A 19,944-nucleotide genomic window follows, 5' to 3' on the forward strand; every position below is an offset into this window, starting at 1 on the left:
GGTCAGGAGTCTGTGCCTGCAGTCCAGGACCACACAGGCTCCAGCTCCAGTGACTTGTGAAAATAATCTCCCCAGGAGAAAGAAAACATACAAGTATTAACTACTTAGAAAGAGATTTTCAAAGGCTCTTGATATCCAGCTGGTCTTGATTCATATTGATTGCAACAAAATAGTCTTGGACCAGTGGTGAGTGCTCTGAAAAATCGCCCATAAACTTGCCACTGAGGTATGAAAATAAGTGAGGTAAAGGAGATTGTTAAAAGAAAAAAAAAAATAAAAAAAAATAAAAGAAGACAACAAATTAAAAATGAAAGGTTAAAACAAAATTTGGCTTCAGGCCATAAACTAGGGGGAAACTAACAGTAAAGACAGTTAAATGACTGGAAAGAGAACGCAACAGGAGGTATTATGAAAAAAAGCTGATGGCTTTTAAAAAAGGATTTGTATAGATAGCTGGGGAAATAAATTCTGTATGTGATAGAAGTGCAATTGAGAAATTAAATAAATGGAAAATAAGGATGACTAAGTAGTAGTTAACATGCCCCTTCTCAGTTGTATACTATTATCACATCTATTTTTAATGTCTCCTCAGCTGTCTGCAATTGTCATCCTTTTTTCAGAACTTGTTCCAACGCTCTTTGATACTGAATTAGCTGTTTTTTACTCTTCGATGCTTACAACCACATCTTTTTCTTACTCAACACTCCCCTTTTCCGACAATGTTATTCCATTGTCTCCGTTTTTCATCTCTCCTTATATGTTGACTCCCCAGTTTCTAAGCCTTCCAACTACCCTTGTTCATCTTTTTTCTGGAGCTCTTTTGGTTGAATCCTAGCATGTTTCTTTTCTTCTTTTCTAAAGATACAAGCATGTTTTATATCATATCTGGCTACTGTACACATTGTTACCCCTTCAGAAGAGCATTGAACAGCTATAGCAGTGTTCGCGTTGGAAATATAAGCTAAACTAAGGGAAAAAAAGTTCTTTTTGGCTTTTGCTTTCTGGTTCTTAAAAAAGAACCCAAACATTTAAACTCTCCCCTTTTCCGTTTTATCCTCAAATAACACAATCTTTCCATGAGCAGCTGAATATTCAAACAATAACGGGCATCAGAAGCGTCTGCAATTCTAGAGCTCAGGATGTGTCTAAGGAGAAGTGATAACACGAGACTTAGCAATACTGAAAAAAAAATACACAAGTTCTAACGTGATGCATGGGCTACTGAGTGAAATGACTTTTTCCTTCTCTTTACAAGTTTCCTTCAACTTTAAATGTATGCTTGTTCCTTACCTTTATAGCTAATGGTGCTCCATGTTAACTTGGGGACAGTTTTTTTATTTATTAAAAAAGTCAGTTCCAAACATGTTTCAGACAGCCAAATTCACCATCGTGATGCCTCAGGTTACTGAGCTTCATCATTAAAAGACGAGCCTTTAATTTCTCTACTTCAGTACAATTCTCTAATCTTTCTGTGTTCAAAGCCAACTGTGTAGTTAAGTTGTACTTAACAATGCTCTTTGGAATGGTATTTTCAAAATTCAGACTTCCACCACAGAGTAAGCTTACCTTCAGCTGTGCCTGAGATACCATCAGCTTTGAAATTGCTCGTGCTTTTCTTCCTGCGGTGTTTCTTTCTGTTGGCGTGAGGTGAAGGAGGTGGATCAAGTTTGGGGCTTGTTGTACTGGATATACTTGGGCTTGAACACACAGAATCTCCTAACCCAGTATCTGCAGTTTGGGGGAGAGAAAGGAAAAAAAAAAAAAAAAAAAAAAGGAAAAAAATACTGCATAATTTAAATCGGTGATTGCTAGAATTCTAGAATTCAAGATATAAATCCCCTTGCTGTCTGTTAGCAGCTTCTTGAGCTCACTGACTTCCCAAGTCTACGGGAGAGCCTCCTAACAATACCCAATACTTTTTCAAAAAGGCATAAAAAAGTAACTTGGCCAAAGTTCTCATTCAAGTCCTATTAAATCAACAGGACTCTGCATCAATTTTAGAAGCAGGCCAGCTGGAACATACAGAAAACAATAGGAAATCACTTTATTACTTCCAATTACTCTTTCTTACAAAGATCTTACTGATCCTCAAATCGACTTGTGTAACGCTAGGACATTTTAATACATTTTAATGGAACGGAGATACCCCAACATCCTCTGAAGCCTATCTGCTTTCATTAAGAGTCTGATACACATAGACAGGTGGCGATTGGCAATAAAGGGGGGAAAACAAGGTAACTAATGCATGCCTACCCCATTAATACATTGTGATAAAGGGTCATTTACTACCTGCTTTGGATGAAAAAAATAATCCCGTTTAGTGTGTTTAGGTTCCCACTGTATTGGTGATGGCAGCGTTAACATGCAACAGTTTTAAGAACTAATGACAGAGTCATTTCCTCCTTTCCCCCATCAATTAACTCACTCACTCAATCAATCAAAATTAAAGGTTGATGACAACCCCCTCTCCTAAGCGGACCCGCAGCCTCTCCCCCGGTCCATGTAATGGCTGGTAATACACAAACGCCTTCTCTTTGAGTAGTTCTTCTCGTTCTGAGTCAAGAACCATCTAACAGCCATCTTTAACACAAGCTTAGGAAATGAAGATATACTTGAAATGTCACTCTGCATCTGGGTCCTTTCACACAGCAAATACTCAAGTAAACTTAATCCAGTATTTTCCCCCAAGGTTGGTAATATGATTTCAGTTTAATAGCAACCAATCTTTTGGCTATGGTTAGTGCTAAATGCATTCCTATTTTGTTGGTTTGGCTTTGGTTTTAATTATAAAATTTAGTATAACATCCTATACTTTAAGTGCTTGCTATCATGTAAAGCGAAGCTGTTGCCAGACCCTTGGTTACAGACCATATTGCACTGAAGTGCAATACCAGGACTGCAATAAAGATGAATTAATACGTCAGAAAAATATCAAGCCAAAGACCATTTAAGTAGCAGCTTTTGATTTTTTTTTTTTTCTTTAGTAGCTAAACTCCCCTACTACTGTCTATTTGACAAAGAAATACTTTGGGTTTTTTTCCTAATAAAGTTTACTTACTAATTATCCACTAAGCAAAGCTGTGCTGCATGTTATTAGTGGGGGATAAATTTTGTAGCTAACTGCCTGGCAACAGAGACCAAATCAAACATAAGCTTTATATTAAGGCTTTTTGTTCTTTTCCCTATGTCCACTACTGCGAAAACGATCATCAAGTATTTAACCACAAAAAGTAACCCCAGGAATGTATTTACTGTGTATCTGTATAGGAGATCTTAAGTATTTGACTTATAAATGCTCAAAGCAGTTATCCTGCAGGGGCTGGCGCCTCTCCAGGTGAAGAGGAAGGCAAACCCTGAGAAGAACCCATGCCAGTGCTCAGCACGCTCTTGGCAAAGGGCACATGGATACCCGTGGCTCCTCAACACTGGAAGAAGAGAAGATGCAGAAGAGCATGCCAGCAATACAAAGGCATGACCACGGATGCAAGCCGGCTACCGACAGTCCTAGACATCATCCTTGGACAACGACTAGTCCAAGCTGACCTCCAGTCTGAGACTTGAGAAGGTTGTGTACGTTGGGTACTTAAAAGAAAAAAATCCCACGCAAACCCCCGCTCCCCTTTGCAGCAATGATGTGAAAATTGCCGTGTTGAGACAGGCTAGCCACAGGGCTGGGCGCTGGCTGAGAAGAGGTCTGGCTGCGGCAGCAAGGTCTGCCACAGGGCACCAAGAACACATCTCCCGGATTTTTCACTTGCTTACGAAAAAGCCTGAAAATTTATAAATATCATGGAAAAGTCCCAGAGAGCACACCAGCCAGGAAGGCTGGCTTACATCTGACACAACGTCTCAAAGTGCTTCGCTTTTTCCCCTCAGAAAATATGAGGCAAGTGGCCTCACGCTCAGCTTTCAATTCAGAAAGAATTATCCCATTTTACTCAAGGGGAGAAAAAAAAATAATTCAGGAAACACCAGCTCTACTACCGTCTCCCATACCTCTCAAAAAGCTCGTTTCCAAACAGGCATTTGAGGGCTGCGCTCATCGCCGCGTGCAACAGCAGCGCCAACCACGCTGCTGGGACCTGTGAAATGGTGAAGAAACCACACCTTGGCGCAAAACCACAGAATATATTTTTCAACAGGATCCTTGTTAAAAAACACCGTTACGGTAGATCTGTACGCTTACTGCAGCTTAGTCTAATTTCCAGGCTATAAATTGTACCAACAAAACCTGCCTGCGAGCTCTGAAAAATGAGGAACGTACGATTCGACTACTCGCATTGGAGAGCTGAAGAATTAACCTCCTATGGTAAATCCTCGTGATCCGCAGCCCTTTCCAGGTAATAACCTGCTGTCCTTGGGTCAAATGGCTCTGAAGTGAAGAGCCCGAAGCTTTCCCTCCCCCTCAACCAGCGAAGAAACGCGAGTTGCTCGTAAATGGGTGCCAAGCTGATATTGTTGGTGTATTAATGCGCCGTATTCCCGGTTTCGAAGACCACCCTTTGAAGATGGAAGTTATTTAACATTCTCCTGGTTTAAAATATGAGCAATCAAAAGGCGCTAGGCTTACATGCTGTGCTTTCCCATTTCCCACTACTTCTCTTGCCTGACAAGGTATTCTTCAAATTGAAAAGAGGGCTCCTGAAAGCCCAGCTTCGGAAAACTGTAAATGAGTTCAGGCTTCAGCCCGCTGAATGCAATTTCATACTCCTGACTGAATACAAATAATGCATTTTATTTTGTATCAATTACCACGCCTGAGAACAGACGACCACTGCTGGCGCTATTAAATATATATATAAAAAAAAAAAAAGGCAAGGAAAAAGGCACGCCAAATTAAAAAAGCAAGCGCCTCATTACTCCACATCTAAACCAGCTTTGACAGAGGCACTGGAACTCGTAAGACGCGTTTCACTGGGCTGGGATGGGCTGTTTTGCAGCCATCCCGCACGTTCAATGTCAGCCATTAGTTCTTCCCAATCGGGCATCAATGTTCAACGCACACCCGAAAAAATATATAATACTAGTAATAATAATAACAATCTGCAGCCTCTCCGAGCTTCAATACTTGAAGTATGAGTCAAAGAAGCAGTTTCACTTTTCACTCGGGAAGCTGACAAGCATGACTAGAGGGGGAATAAAATAACATTCAGTTCGCATAAATATCAAGCGGGCTGCTTGAGACTGATGGGCCAGGAATGTATTCTTAGCCATCATTCTGGCAGACAGGCCCAAGGACACTCATAACTTATTTTACAATCATTTAGTTTCAGCTCAAGTGGAAAACGTGACAACTTATCTCTGCTGACAAGATGCCATATCGAACCTTACAATTAACTCTCCCACGATTATCTGCCCAGCCCATCATTAGCTTTGCAGTTTTTCATGGACCGTACGGGCAGCTCTCCTTGATGATGGTCATCATTTGCAGGGTGTATATCTATATTACACAACATTAAGGACAAAACTCTCCCCTTGCCACGTAGCTGGGCTTGTCCTGACCAGCACATCCTCCGTTCTGCAACTGCTGGGCCACGTTTCTAAGTGATGCGCAGGAACACGCTGCTGAAAAATGTCTTCTCCTCCAAAACGGAGCATCACCGTGCTCCAGCCTACACCTGCTTCTGCCTGCAACCTACAGAGGCGAGCTAGAGCCGCCCATGCCCTCTCCCGGCAAACAGCCAGCCTTGTTCCCTGCCCTCTCTCCCCAGTGCAATTATTATCTCCTCTCAGCTGTAAGGGAGAGCTGACACGAGCCGTGTCCTTGCCGTTTACCTCCGCACGCTCACGAGGTGGTAAGGAGGACGCTGTGAATTTCCTGTCCATGTTCAGTGACTTTCTGTACCGACGAGAAAACCCATTTCCCATTGAAAGGTGAGTTTCTAGCTTGGCAGGGTCATGAAATAATGCCAAGCTTATGCCAAGGGATAGCGAGAGCTTCTACACAAGCCAGTAGGACAAAATACGGGTGTTCATTCTAGAAAAACTAGTAAAATAGTCAGTTCAGAGTATATGGAGCCCAAGTTTACATCCGCGCAAGTTATTTGAGGCCATTTTGAAATATACAGTAGCTCATTCTACGCCCAGGAGCAACAAGTGACACCTGGTAACCAAATCCCTTACAAGCTATCAAGAGATGGCATATTAAAAACCCGGCCACTCTGTTGTTAGCGTGGTGATTTTTCTCCATAGGCACATGACACACGGGGAAGACAAAGATTCTGCTTGTTCTAGTCCGGTCCTTTTTTGCTAGAAATTACAAAACAAAACAAAACAAGCCAATGCAGCTTTTACTCCACAAAGCAAGTCCCACGCCCGCCTCTCTCCTAGATGCATTTTGTGGTTACGGTTGTAAAGAGAAATTCCTTTCAATTATGACAAATTCTGGTAGGAGAAACAAGAGGCGGAAGGGAAGATGTTACAGCTACAACCCAGAATTACGAGACAGAACATTACATGAAAAAAGAAACCAACCAGTCCTTCTCAGAAGAGTCTCAAGGGCTGTGCTGTTGTAGTGTGCTTTATTTGCTGTTTGAAACACTCGCATTTGTATTCTCTTGCAGTATTACGTGTTGTTTGTCAAAGGTAATATTCTGCACAAGTCCCACTTCCTACCTCCTTCTAATTTTATTATTTGTAAGCCACAGGCACTCCACAAACAGATCTCAAAGACAACTCCATTTGCGCCCTCGCAAGGGCATCGTGAGAGCCCTCATGGGTTTGAAAAGGGTAGGAAATGCAGCTCAGACCCAGGCTGTGCCTCCTTGGTACCCCAGCCCAGTACCACAACTGACTTGCATGGCAAATTCCCAAGCACCTGCCCAGGCTGTGCCTGGGAGTCGGACTGAAGCCGCTTTCCCTTCCCCGCCTGCAGTGCCCACACAGCAGAGCTGCAGCACGTACCAGCGCAGGAGTCAAGGAGGTGAAGAAAATGAGGGACAATGAGCAGGTATGAGTGCCCCAAGCCAGGGTAAAAGGGGCTGGGGGTGCAAAAAGCATGAGGGAAAGAAGCAACATATAAGGGACGGGAATAGCACAGCACAAAGGCTGAGATTCAAAAATCCGAGAGCGGAGCTTCATCTTTGGCCCACGGTTCCTATTCTCTCTCTCACACACACACAACTCTCTCTTCTGTGTAACCATCTGCAGCGGAAACAAGGATATTCTGACCTCTTCTATCTTCATGCCTTTTGATTTATTTCATATTTTTGTCAAATCATCTATTTACAAAAACTTGAAACAAACTCAACAGGTGACACTATTCTCCACAGACCAAAGTCGAGCTTGATCTGGTTTACATTTTTCTTGCATCTTCTTGTTAAAATTTTCCAACAGGCTTTCAAAGTGAAATTAGACTTTTTTGTCAAGCCCAGCTCCCCAACGCAGCCTTATTCTCAAGTGGTTGGAGATTGACTAATTTGGGTTTTTGATTTGTCAAAGCGACAAGAAGTCAGACGTTACAAAAGCGGGACCGGTGAATGGGATCAATTAAAGAGCAGAAGCGGCAACACAATTAATAGCACCAGGTTCAAGGGGAAAAACAAAGCGCTGATGACGAAAACAACAGCAACAGCTCTGAATGCAGCAGGAATCTTTGCCGCGACCCAAGGAAGGCTGAATCCAAAGAGGGTATTTCAGAACTTTTACTATGCCATTAGTGCTGAAATGAAATAAGGCAAAGATGTCGGTGGCTGGTGGACTGAATAATAAAAAAATAGCTGGACACTTTCATCTTCTACACATGTGTTTTAAATAGAGGCGAAAAAAGCAATCCTTTTATTTAAACAGGGGAAGCAATAGACTAAAACCATCTGTAGTTGTATTTCAGACCCATTTCCCCGAGCTGAGATTTTTCTGGCTGTGAAATCCAATGCTCTACAGCTTCCCTTTACAGCTATTACCATAAATGTTCTATCAAGTTCTTTATATCCCTCCTCTGCCTCAAACCGAAGTTAAAGGGATGCTGCAATCGCACAGCGACTGCAGAAGGCTGGAGCTGGGCACGGGTGTACAGGACTGACATTAAAATCCACTCAAAACTGTGGCTTGGCAAAAGTCTGCGGATGAGAGTAAACACTTGTGAGTGGGGGAGAAGGGGTGGCACGAGATTACAGCCTACAGGAAAAAAAAAAAAAAAAAGCAAATATTTTAAAAGTACACAGAGCTTGTTCCTTCGGTAGGAATCGGGCGCATCTGGTCATCGCTTAGCTGAATTCAGCTTGGACACTCAAGCTATCGAGGGCTTAAATTAACCTGCTGCACTGAACGAAATTAAAAGGAAGCTCTGAGCAGAACTGGGGGATGGAGATGAAAAAGCCTCAGGAGTATTCTCTTTCCACGGCGTCTTCCATTTTTCCCCAGCCTTGTGCCTAGAGCCTGTGAATCACAAAGCTATCCTGTCATGTACAGCAAGCCCCACTGAATGCCCAAGTTACTGCCTCCTTCCCTCTAATAGCAATTTCAATTAAATAAGAAAAACAAAGCTTCCGTCCTGACAAAAAAAGATCTCCCTGCTTTAGGAGGGTCTGGCTTTTGATACGCGGTAGCATGCCTCAAGCAAAGCAGACCTGAAGGCATGTTTGGCGTGACAGGACCGTTTCCACTCGGCAGCCTAATAAGCCACTTTGTGACAAGCGGGGACATCATCCACAGACTTGTGAGAGAACGTCAGTCTCATGACAGTAAGGCACAGATATCGGAAGGACTGGCTTCAATAATTTCAGAGATACTAAGACCCTTGTTACAATCTCCCTTATCTAATGGAAAGACATAGTTACCTCGAGCTCGTTTCCTACTAACACGCCATGTCTGGACATCGTAAAGGAAGCATGAAAGCAAAAATGCAATACAGTGTTTAAAAAAACCCACAAAAGTACATTGCTCACTACATTTTCCCTCCTAAGGAGTGGTGTATTACAGTGCTAGCAAAACACCATCCTGCTCCCTAGAAACTGAAGTATTGCTAGCAAGAAAAGACGCAACCGTATCCCTGTTAACCCCCTTTCAAAGCCATCTTACGAAGCAAGCTCCTTGTACCGCAGAAGGAATTCACCACCTGACACAACACAAGGAGAGGAAACATCCCTTCCTAAGCAACCCTCCTGTATCACCAACACAGTGACAAGCAAAGACAGGACCAACCGTATTTCAGAGGACCTGCAAGCCTCAGAACATGAACCGGGAACGAGATGCTAATCTCTCCTTCCCTTCACTCATCTTGCCTAAAGCAGGTTTAGGTCGGGGCAGAGGTATGAAACTACCCCCTGAGTTAACACAGTTTGTTAATTTATCTTAACTCCCATTACATAGACGCATCTTTGCATTTGCCTCCTTTTCTGCCATATGCTGAATATGCCCTGCGAAAAGACCAAGCATGACAAGTTATTTGAATACATAAGGCCCACAAACCAGAATGAGATGCAAGTCTCAGATGTTGCAGGATGCTACCACATCCCAAGGCAAACTAACTGCATGGCTCCCGCGTAAGAGATCTACAGTCTAGATGTATAAGGGATGTCTTTAATTCTTCTGGCATAACATTTTCACTGGACGGCATCAGATCTGTTGAGAAGATGCAATTCTTACATGGTGTCACCCTGAATTGCTGCAAATTGGTCGTGTGATGCTATGGGCATCGCTTCTCCTGGCCATCAACAGATACAGAATAGAGAGGTGAGGAATATTACAAAAGGCAGCCAGTTATGGGGATCATTTCAGGTAACCAGTTCTTAGCCACCCCATGAGGGAGAAAGAAGATGGATGGTCCTTTAAAGACAAACCATATGGCTGTGGAATGGTTTCAGGGTGGTATCTCCTGGTTCGATTCCAGGTATGTGTTGGTTAGCCTATCTCCCACATTTGAAGCCAGGTAGATAATCTGAAACCTCAAGAACAGTTATCAGCTGTGGCACGCTGGACCTAGCAAACCCAACTACCGGTGATTTGCAGAAAAAGAAACACTTGGAGCACCACCAAGAGAATGCATCTTGGATGAACAAGCTACACCATGATCAAGTACACACAACGCTGTGTGACAAATAGTATTGTATATCCTCGGTCAAAGCCATATGCATAATAAATTCACCTTAATTACACAGAGAGGGTGAGAGCTCCACCCCGATCTAACAATCAACATTGCCTTCCAGTTGCCAATACCCCCTCATTTAACATATCTTGCTTTGAAATAGAGCCTTGAGGTCTCAAGGCCCTTTGAAAATAATAAACCCAAGCCTCACTGAATCATTTCCTGCTAAAATATTTAACCTTGTATTTTAAGATAGGCAAAATAAGACAGAAAAGAAGAACTGACTCTCTTCAAAGAAATGCTCAGAGCCAGGAAGGCATCTTTTGTCTCTACTCTTGTACTTTAACCTTCAGTCTGTATAACCTGTGGATTACTTCAAGCATCAGACTCACTCACTGGTAATTAAGAGGAGGTTAGGAAACTCTCCACTGTCAGCCCACAAGACTCCAGTGACAAGCCCTAACATCGGTGTTTTGGCAAAAGTCAAGACTTTCACCACCAATGTTTTCCAATTAAAGCTGGATAGCTGCTGCATAGCAAATAGGCAGTTAATCGCATCATGTTCGGTAGAGAAAGGCTAAGGCTTTCCTGGTAACGTATGCCACGAGCACCAGCGTCAGAAAGGAAAAGAAATTATGGAAGCAACACCAAAGGATACTCTCAATCAAAGGCAAAATCAAACACCTTCCTACTGCAAAAACCTACAGCTGAAAAGTAAAGCCCTTAACATAAAGCTATGTCTTTGCTACCTTTTATAGGTGTCAGATGATGTCACTGTCATTACCGTATTTTTTAATTTTTTTTTTTAATTTTAATCAAGTGCTCTTTCTAGCTCTTCTGGGGATTTAGATAACCAAAGCCAGGGCCCTTCTTTTGCTCTCACAAAATGCATGCATCAGAGAAGCCACTCGCCTACAGAGCAACTTGTAAACTGGATACTCCTCATCGACCTGGACCGTGGGTGGCACACACGATTGCTGAACTAAGGGATGAGATCAACTGTAACAAATGAAGGGCCCAGAGACTTGAAAGGAGATGCTCTTCCACCTGCAGGAAGGCCAGGTCTGCGCTTCAGCTGTCCCCCAACAATCAGCAGCTTGTGAAGGAGTTGTGTATCGGATTTAACACAGAGGCTTCTTTCACTCCTTGAACTGTATAGACTGTGAAGAAGCTTTGAAGTGTTGGATTCCATAGGTAACGTATACACAACATCCCTGTACCACACGCCCTGTGATCTGGACTGGAAAGAAACCGAGACTGCAAACAGACATGCTTGATGAGACAACCGCTCTCATGTTAATTGGAACAGAAACCTCATAAAGCCAGAGACGAAATAAAAGCATCGTGTGTGTTTCTTGCACACACTTCGTCCAGATCCTGGCAAAACAAAGCAGTGTGCTTCTGGCCATACATTAAACAAAAAATCTAATTATTACAAGCATTTATTTGAACTTCTAAAGTATGGATGTAAAAAGAAGAAATTGTGAAATTGGGAATTACTCCAATGGTAGCGATACCATTCACTTTTTACTGTCACAACTTTGTGTTTAAAACAGCACTAAACTCAATAATATAAAGTCTAAATTTAGAAAATTATTTAAATTTAGATTATTAAAATTTAGATAAAAAGAATTAGAAAAATAAATGTGTACCCATCTGGGGAAGTTTACTCATTTCCCTCCTCAGGTCTTACTTATAGGGCCCTTAAATATGGAATGCGTCAGGAAATTTTTAAGCTGCGTTATTTGAATTTGAAGATCTATAAAGTGTCACACTTTGCATCTGCAGTATTATGTCTTTCCTGTATGTTTACTTGAGAAAGCCTCCCTGAATTTATATTACTGTCTGTAAACACAATTTTATTTTTCAAAGTTCATAAACTCATTCATTGTATGAATCTGGTTCGTGTATTTATTTCCTTGCAATTATAATCTATCAAGATACATCACTCCTGAATGCATACAGGCATCCTCACATCAAATGCAGCTCTTCAGCTTTTAATAGCCAGTGCGAGAAGATTGGTCCTTCTGCTGCTGCTGAACGCAGTCGATGTGTTGATGTCTTGGCCACTATTTAAGCAGTCTAAGATCACAGGTCACATTTATTTCTGAGATACCAGGAAAAACAATCACAGCTGATCGTCGATCTCAAACTATCTGGTGACTGACCTGCCAAGAAACAGCACAGCAAAACTAATTCCAAACTGCAAACATTTAAGACTGCTTTAATCTTAAACTACAAACATACAAAGATTAATCTATCTTTTTATACTGATGAGATTACAGGATGGCCTCCCTGATGAAGAATTCACTTTTGTACAATCATCCTCAATATTAACCCTTCCATTCTGCAAGATACTAACATAGAAACAGAGAACAGAATATATTTTACAGACTTCTAAGCGCTCTGTCAAATGTCAAGCATCTGAGCTACAAAGAACCAGCTTGCAGCTGAAGTTAGACCAGGAGATAGCTGTGGAGAGGAGAGATATATTTATTTTAAAACACAGCCTGAAGTTAGAAGTGTTCCTAGTGTTATCAGTGCCGGGTATTCACTTTCCTTACTTAAGGAGTACTGACTTCCAGGAGCGGTTACGTACCACGAGTGGTGTGCTGCACACACCAGCCCTGCGCCTGAAAGCTCAGCGTCTTCACGAGCCCGAAGACCTGATAAAGAGAACGTTCCCTGTTCTCACTACCCTGTCAGGCTAAAGTTTATGCTCCAATAATAAAAATTAAGTGCTTTGGTTTGAGTTGTTTTGGTGGTTTTTTTTTTCCTCTTTTCTCCTGAGTGGGGACAAACGGAGGTGGTGTGACAACCAAACCCAGCTACAGGCACAAAAAGCACTGATTTATTCAGCGTTGCCAGACAATCAAGTCAGATTAATCAACATCAGGAACCAGAAAAAAAATAATCTTTTTTCCCTATTATAAAGAACACGCCATATGCATTCCTATTTCAGTTTAAATTCTAAATGAAAATAAATGCAAAATATGCATTTAAGCAGCCATAAGTAAACATCGGAAAAAACCAAAGCTTTATAGTTCCACTCAAAAAGTTAATTTAGTCACATAAACAATTTACTGACAGACATTTGGCACTTCAGGCTGTGAACGAGATTAAGATGAGCATGAGGTTGCCAACGTCAAATTATCTGAAGATGAAAACTCACATTTCTTGCCATTCTGGAACCGAGCGCAGGAATTAATTGCCGAATGCAACAATTCTTTATATTTTAATTGGGGGAGGGGAAGATGAGAAAGAAGAGGATCCTAAACAAGAAAAGCAGATGGGTTTCCAGAGAACTGCAGAATTGTAAAAATCTGTACGCTATAGCTCAGGATTTAAACAGCAGCGCTAGGTAAATACAGAAATCCTTAGTTGAAACTCAGCAAAGTTGTGCAGAAATGCCCACGTACCCAAAGTCCTTCGACCAACACCATGACACAGCTCAGCTGAAGCCTCAACGGTTTATTGGTGCCATCTGCCCCTCCAGCACGGGCACAGAAACCGGAGACCCGCTTTCCTATCTTTCGTTCTTTTAACTGACGACGAAGCAACGCGTTCTCCGCCAGGTGTGAAGTCCAGCGGGACCAAAGGGCAACGGCTCATGTACCGTCCGGCGTTCACGCAGCTGCAACCCACAGCCCGGGTGACGTGGTGACAGGCGTACTGAGAGCAGTAAGCAAGCCAGCGGCCTCTGAACCTCCATTGCACAGAGGCAGCACGTTGCAGAGGTTTCGCCCCTCGATTCCTTTTTTTCGGCATGGCACGTTGGGCAGAATTTCAGGAACACCTCACGCTGCTCCTCATCTGCATGAGAAGACAAGTTTTTCCCACCATCCTGGCAACACGTGCCCAGAGAACACAGGGAAAATGCCTGTGTTTTGTGAACTGGGGTAGAAACCTCCCCAAGAACGGCAATCTGAGAGTTTCCCCTTCAGCTGAGATTTTTATGGTCTACGAAATAGAATGGGTAACCATCAGGTCCTACTGCTTCTGGATGCTGATACATCCCTAAAAGCCCATAGACAGAAAGTATTTAATTTAATGCTCTGAAACCCCTTTCAGAGAACTCATCTTTATGCCGACACCGTTTTGGAGAAGAAAGCTCAGTGAAAAGACAAACGGGACATCTGCCCACATCTCAGAAACATCACGTCTCCTCTCTCCGTCTGCCTTCAAGCCCAGGCAGGGCGCAGGCAACGTGATGCTCTCCTGACTAACGCTCAAGCTGTCAGACAACCACGAGATTTCCTTGCTGACCTCCTCTTCCTAGCCCAGCACCAAAATGATATGGCTTGCCCCTGATTTAAAAAGTTCTAGAAACCAGTATGAACCACCACCACTTCCAGGGTCTTACCAGCCAGCCTTTGGTATCCTACATCATGCTGCAATGGCACAATGAGGAACGACACAACTATGAGAATAATATAGCAGAACACCTAGCTGCTGCTGTTTAGCTTCCACGAGAGCATCAAGATCTCTACCACATACTTTATGGTGAGGATCCAGAAGGAGACACAGCATGCTCAGAGACAATGAAATTTGCACCAACTGCTGAAAACTGCTGAAATTACAGTCTAAATGAGGTGGTGCTGGCAGATTGCTTGGGCACCTTAGCAAATTTCATTAATTGTGAAAATACAATAAGGATATATTCCTGTCCTTTTTCGGAAGAAAGAGGAGCAGCAACTCATAATTTGCTCTGAAACCAAGGATGATGTTGAAGACCAATTTATTATTATAAGGAACTTTTTTGTCACCCCCATACCATGCACAGCAATTGGTCTGCCCCGCACACCTTACATTATGGTTGGGAACCACAGGTCACAGAACTGCACCTCCCTATGTACAAATGAAAATCAATCTGAAATTTGAAGTCCTTGCCATGCATTATTAGCCACAAGAAAAGTGCTCCAGTAGTTCTGAGAAAACACCAGTTGCCCCTTCCCTTTCTTGACTGAGTAAAGGCATAGACACCACACTGGTGCCACCACCTAGGACATTGCTGTACAGATTTTTTTTTTCATATTTCTGGTTGACTGGGCTACTTTAAGTAAGAGCTTGTCAAGGAAAATTTTAATACTGGAAGTTTTTGCGTGTGCAACCTCATGCTGAAAGGGGATAGATTTCCAGAAACTGCTAAAAAGTAGTACTTTCTAACCCAGGTTTCCTCAAGTTGTGTTAGGCTATTTAGAAAGCAAAGGCAATAGTAAGCTCTTGTTAGCAGAGTTTACCCTACCGAACTGACAAAGTTCCCATCTGGGAATATTTGCTAGAAGCAATTTGTCTGTTGATCACAGCAAGGTACGAAAAGTACAGGAACGTTCCCTTTTCCTTCCTATTCTTAAAGACAACGTAAGCTACCTGCACATATGTGTCTTACACATGGCAGATTTTACAATATTAAACATTAGGAACTGCAGGAAATCCCAGAGTAGCTCTAGAGCAGCAAGAAAAAGGACAAAATGACTTTATATTTGCTTTTTACTAATGATTTCCTTTAAAAAGGAGGAAAAAACTCTTCCAATCTATACCATCTATATACACTTAAAACAAATTCTGAAATTCTATAAATCTATTTGACACGATATAACTTATCCTAGTCAAGAGCTTGCCCCTTGAATTCCAACAACTCTAAATGGTTTTCTGGTTCACTTTTGAAATTAAAGTATTATGACGGTCAGAGACAAGTGGAACCATTTTCTTTTCCAACGTATAGCAGAAGACTCCATCATTTAATCATTCCAAGTGCTTACGAACAGGAAAGTAAGGCAAGTTGTAAGGTCTGCATTAATATAAACACTCCAATGACCTCTCATACCCCGTGGCACAGTGAGAACTCAATTTTACATTAATAAACCCTAACACCAAACTGTTAGAAACTCAAAAGACACCAGGTATTACAACTTACATAAATTACAGCCAAGACCAAATGGCCCGTACAAGCAATTGTACAGTGATAAAGCCTAAGTGGATGATATTTAAACAGATATTTGATTTACTGGAGGATTTTATATCATGCTAGAATTCAAATGACAATTTACAAGTCCAGAGGAAAGAAATCTTTGTCCCATGCAAAGTACTGTTTGCAGTGCTATTTCAGAAGAGCTTAATATTGTAACTTTAGGGAAGAAATTCTTTCCTCCGATAGTCTCAGGACACAGTCTTCGAAGCCAAACTATAAAACCTGACATTTAAAAAGAGAATGAACAAGCTACTTCATCCCAGGTAGGAAATAACATCCCCAGAGCTCTGTGAGTTAAGTCTCATGAACCTAATTTTTGCAGTACAGCTGGCTGTGGTTTCTTCCATCAAAAAAAAGCTCTGATGCCAAGTCTGAGGATCCGTCTCCCAAGTTGTTTAGAGATGTGTAAACTGTGAAGACTGTAGAACAGAGAGCACCATCTCTTAGCAGTAGCAGCCACACCAGTAGTTCATAAGTTTTCCATCAGAAAAAAAACCCCCTGTATTTTGGTACTCAAGTTCAAAATGCCTCAGAACAGGAATCCTAGCCAGATTTTCCTCCACTCCTGCAAACAGTCCTGCTTCTCCTAGCTAAGAAAATTTGCCGAAGAAAAAGAATGTATAAATTAAAGTAAGAGCTGAATTTGCATAGGAGGAATCGTGCAGCTGCAAGTTCTTGAACCAAACTTAACACCCAAACAGGTTACGAATGGCTCCCCTGAGACTAGACAGCCCTCTTACTCCCCAGCAGCAAGCAACTACAGATAATTCCGGGTGGGGAAAAAAGAAAAGATTCATCAAGAAAAAGATTTATCAAAGAAAAAAATAAAATAAAAATCAGACTAGCAACGCGATCCAGGAAAAGCTCTCAGCCAATAGTTGCGGCAGCAGTAATTGTTCTAAATCTATCAATAAAGCTATGCTGCTCCTTCACTGACTGCAAACACCAATTTCTTTCACAGAGGATTATAAGTTGATGTTCATGGTCTCTCTACTGCCATTAGGGTGATAAACAGTTTAAACTACATCAGGATCTGACATGTAGATCAATTCTGGGTCCATAAAGAATCTACACAAGAGGTTCCCGGACAGGGATTTACTGCCCCCAGTTTTTATTCTCTCTTGCTGCTAAAATTACTTCTGTCAAGTACTTACAAGAGTAAGAAAAAAAATGTAAAAAGATTTAATTTTTCATGTGCTGCTGTAACGGTCTTTTAAAATTTCTGAGTTTTTAAGGCAAATATGTTACTGCATTTAAAATTATGCTGAACAGCAGGTGGTATTTAGCTAAATAGTGAGCCAGTCACACAATCCGCTCACTATCAAGCAGACAGCAATTTGAAACAGTGAACTAAGCTGTCTAGATTTTCTCCGAGGGCAGTCACAGGCTTCATGTTACCAGTGCCAAATTATATTAGACATTTAATTTTAAACCTCAGGTACTTAAATGTAAAACCTTACAACAGTAATAGTCATAAAGCAGTGGGGCATTCCATTTCAGAGAATGGATTTTTCTATTTTTCCCCTTTAATTTAACCAGCACCTCCTGTTTTGTGGCTCTGCCCACTACAAAGTAATTTATCTAATTAGGAGATGTTCAGAGCTGCTTGAAAGACAGAAGCCCCAGGAAACCAAAGGTCTGGTTCGGAAGACTTTGAAAAGTTCTCTGGAGCCACACAAAGTATTAATTTAATGTGAAAAAAAGGTGCAGAGAAAAATTGAATCCCAATATGTTATTTTGTCTACAATAAAACCATGTGACAATAAGCAGGCATATTCTCCAGTACATTGGCATTTGAATTCCAAAAGATGCTTAGCTTCTCGCCGTACCTGCTGCTTTCACAGTATTATCTTTTTATGACTAAAATTCAAAAATCCTTTAATAGAGAAAAAAACCCTGAAATTAAAAAGGGTTTTTCATGCGCCAACTTGCCAACATAAAGGACACATCTATGAGCTTACCGAAAGATGATACACTGGTAGCAATGAATTATCCTTGAGGTTTTGTAGCAGTTTTATCGCAATACTTTGGTTTCTGCTGTCCCTTAGTTACCTAAAATTCACCCTTAGTCCCCTAAAATTCACCCTTAGTCCAATTTCCCCCACGTATTTGTAAAAAAATACCAACCACTTTTTTATTTTGTTTCTTTTTAAATTAGAACCTCTGCAAGAAATTATTCAAGTTGGGCTTATTCAGAAGTACCCACCAGTCACCTGCATTTTTTGAGTAAATATTTCATAGATAATTCTAGCTGTCGTCTCTTTTGATCCAGAAGTAATCGCATATGAACGTCAAGTCAGAAGAAGGTACTGCACATACTTGGGAGTGCAGAGCTCGTGGAGATGAAAAGGTTCCCTTCACCAGGAATTTAAAACTAGCTGAAGCTCAGCATCAGGACAAGTCTTGTGAATCTCTCAACAACAGAAACAGCATTACAAAGTAAAGGGGAAGGGAAAAGGCAGGAATTTAGGTTATATTTCTACTTTTCAACATTTTAATTACATGCCACTTTTAGGAACTCGCGGAGTTCTGCATTTTAACGTTTCTCCTCTACTGCAGCCTCACTTGTCACATCTGGCACTAGGGAGCACAGGGACGGCGTCTGCTCACCTGTCTGCATGTATGTCAAGGTGTAAAGGACCAGTGGCTAGATCCTGCCTCTCACTTGCCTTCCTTCTAGTGCAATCATACAATATTCAGCAACCTTCCTTTGAAAAGCTACAGGATAAAAGAAGGGTGCAAAAAGCTGAAACTTTGGTACAACCTTTTAAAAGCAAAGTAGAATTGGGCTGGATTAAAATGACAAAGCAGCCCGGTGAAAAAGAGAGAGAAATAAGATGGCCTTAACCGTGAAACCAGTTCAGTCTAAAGAAATCTGTGTAGGGCAATGCTGATTGCCCCAGAAGTCTCACCAGTTTCCAAAGGAGTGGGTGAGTTGGGTGGAAACAGAAGAGAACAGTGCTGAAGCATTTATCACGCTGCTTAGCAAGACCTCTGGCTGTCACCGAGGGCAAAATAAAGCGTGCTTGCTTTAGAAAATTCTTGGTCACAATCTACACCATTTTGATGCAAACACCGTGCTCCTGAAGATGCTGCCCACTAGCTCAGAGCTCCAGAAATGTCTGTGCTTCAGTAACTACAAACTTGAGAGCTAATGCCACTCAGAGGCAAGGTGACCATGATTTTAAACCCTCTGTTCTCATGAAGTGGCACTGAAAAGCTGTCCGAAGCTGCTCAAAACACCAGAGAAAGCATCAGGGCTACACTCAGGTTCAAACCTCATACATATACATACATACATGCACATACACACACACGACACGAAATAGTTTTCATATTCCTATAACGCTCACTATTTTGGGGATGGCCATCAGAAACAGCTTTCCTCCACCCTTCTCTTGTCCTGTTCACATTTCTCCCCGTTACCCGTATTCTCAATTTTGTCTTAGTTCATTCTTCTCTTTCACACACCTTTCTCCTTTTCCCCATTTTACAAACTTTTCGTGGTTTCTCCAACTGCCAACTACACCCCATGCTCCCGGACCCATGTACTTCACCGGTAAGAACCCTCTCTGCAGCACACCGCAACAGAAACACGCGAGTCCCTGCCCACCCGCTACAGCTGCTCCAAGGATGCTCTAATCTGCATAGGCAGCAGGTCAGCTATAGGTGACCAGCAGTATATCTGTCCTTCTCAGGCACTCCATCGAGGCCAGATGCACTGTTTTGTTACCAAGTATCACGCATACCCTTCAAAAAACAACAACCCCTGTCTCACTGTTATGATCTAATCATTGCAAAACACCATCTGGAATAGTGTTTGCTCCTTTTAATACTGTTAAACGCTCCACAGAGAAAACACTACCACTATGCAGTAGCGTGCACACATTAAAGCCAGAGCACAGCAGAGAAAGGATATGCTGATGAAAAGATCTGGAGGATAATTTAC

The 19,944-nt window shown here is 41.9% G+C and overlaps 1 protein-coding gene across 9 annotated transcripts in view; it reads right to left on the reverse strand.

Annotated features, from left to right (window-relative positions):
* AGAP1 (ArfGAP with GTPase domain, ankyrin repeat and PH domain 1) overlaps positions 1-19,944 on the reverse strand; it is a 382,678-nt gene that overhangs the window by 89,818 nt on the left and 272,916 nt on the right. For all 9 annotated transcript variants that reach the window (XM_037397858.1, XM_037397852.1, XM_037397857.1 and 6 more), the window contains one exon: positions 1,567-1,728. In XM_037397858.1, coding sequence (XP_037253755.1) covers positions 1,567-1,728 — 162 coding nt within the window. The remainder of the gene's footprint in view (positions 1-1,566; positions 1,729-19,944) is intronic.

Source organism: Falco rusticolus, chromosome 8 (assembly GCF_015220075.1).
Source record: "Falco rusticolus isolate bFalRus1 chromosome 8, bFalRus1.pri, whole genome shotgun sequence".
Lineage (NCBI taxonomy): Eukaryota > Metazoa > Chordata > Aves > Falconiformes > Falconidae > Falco > Falco rusticolus.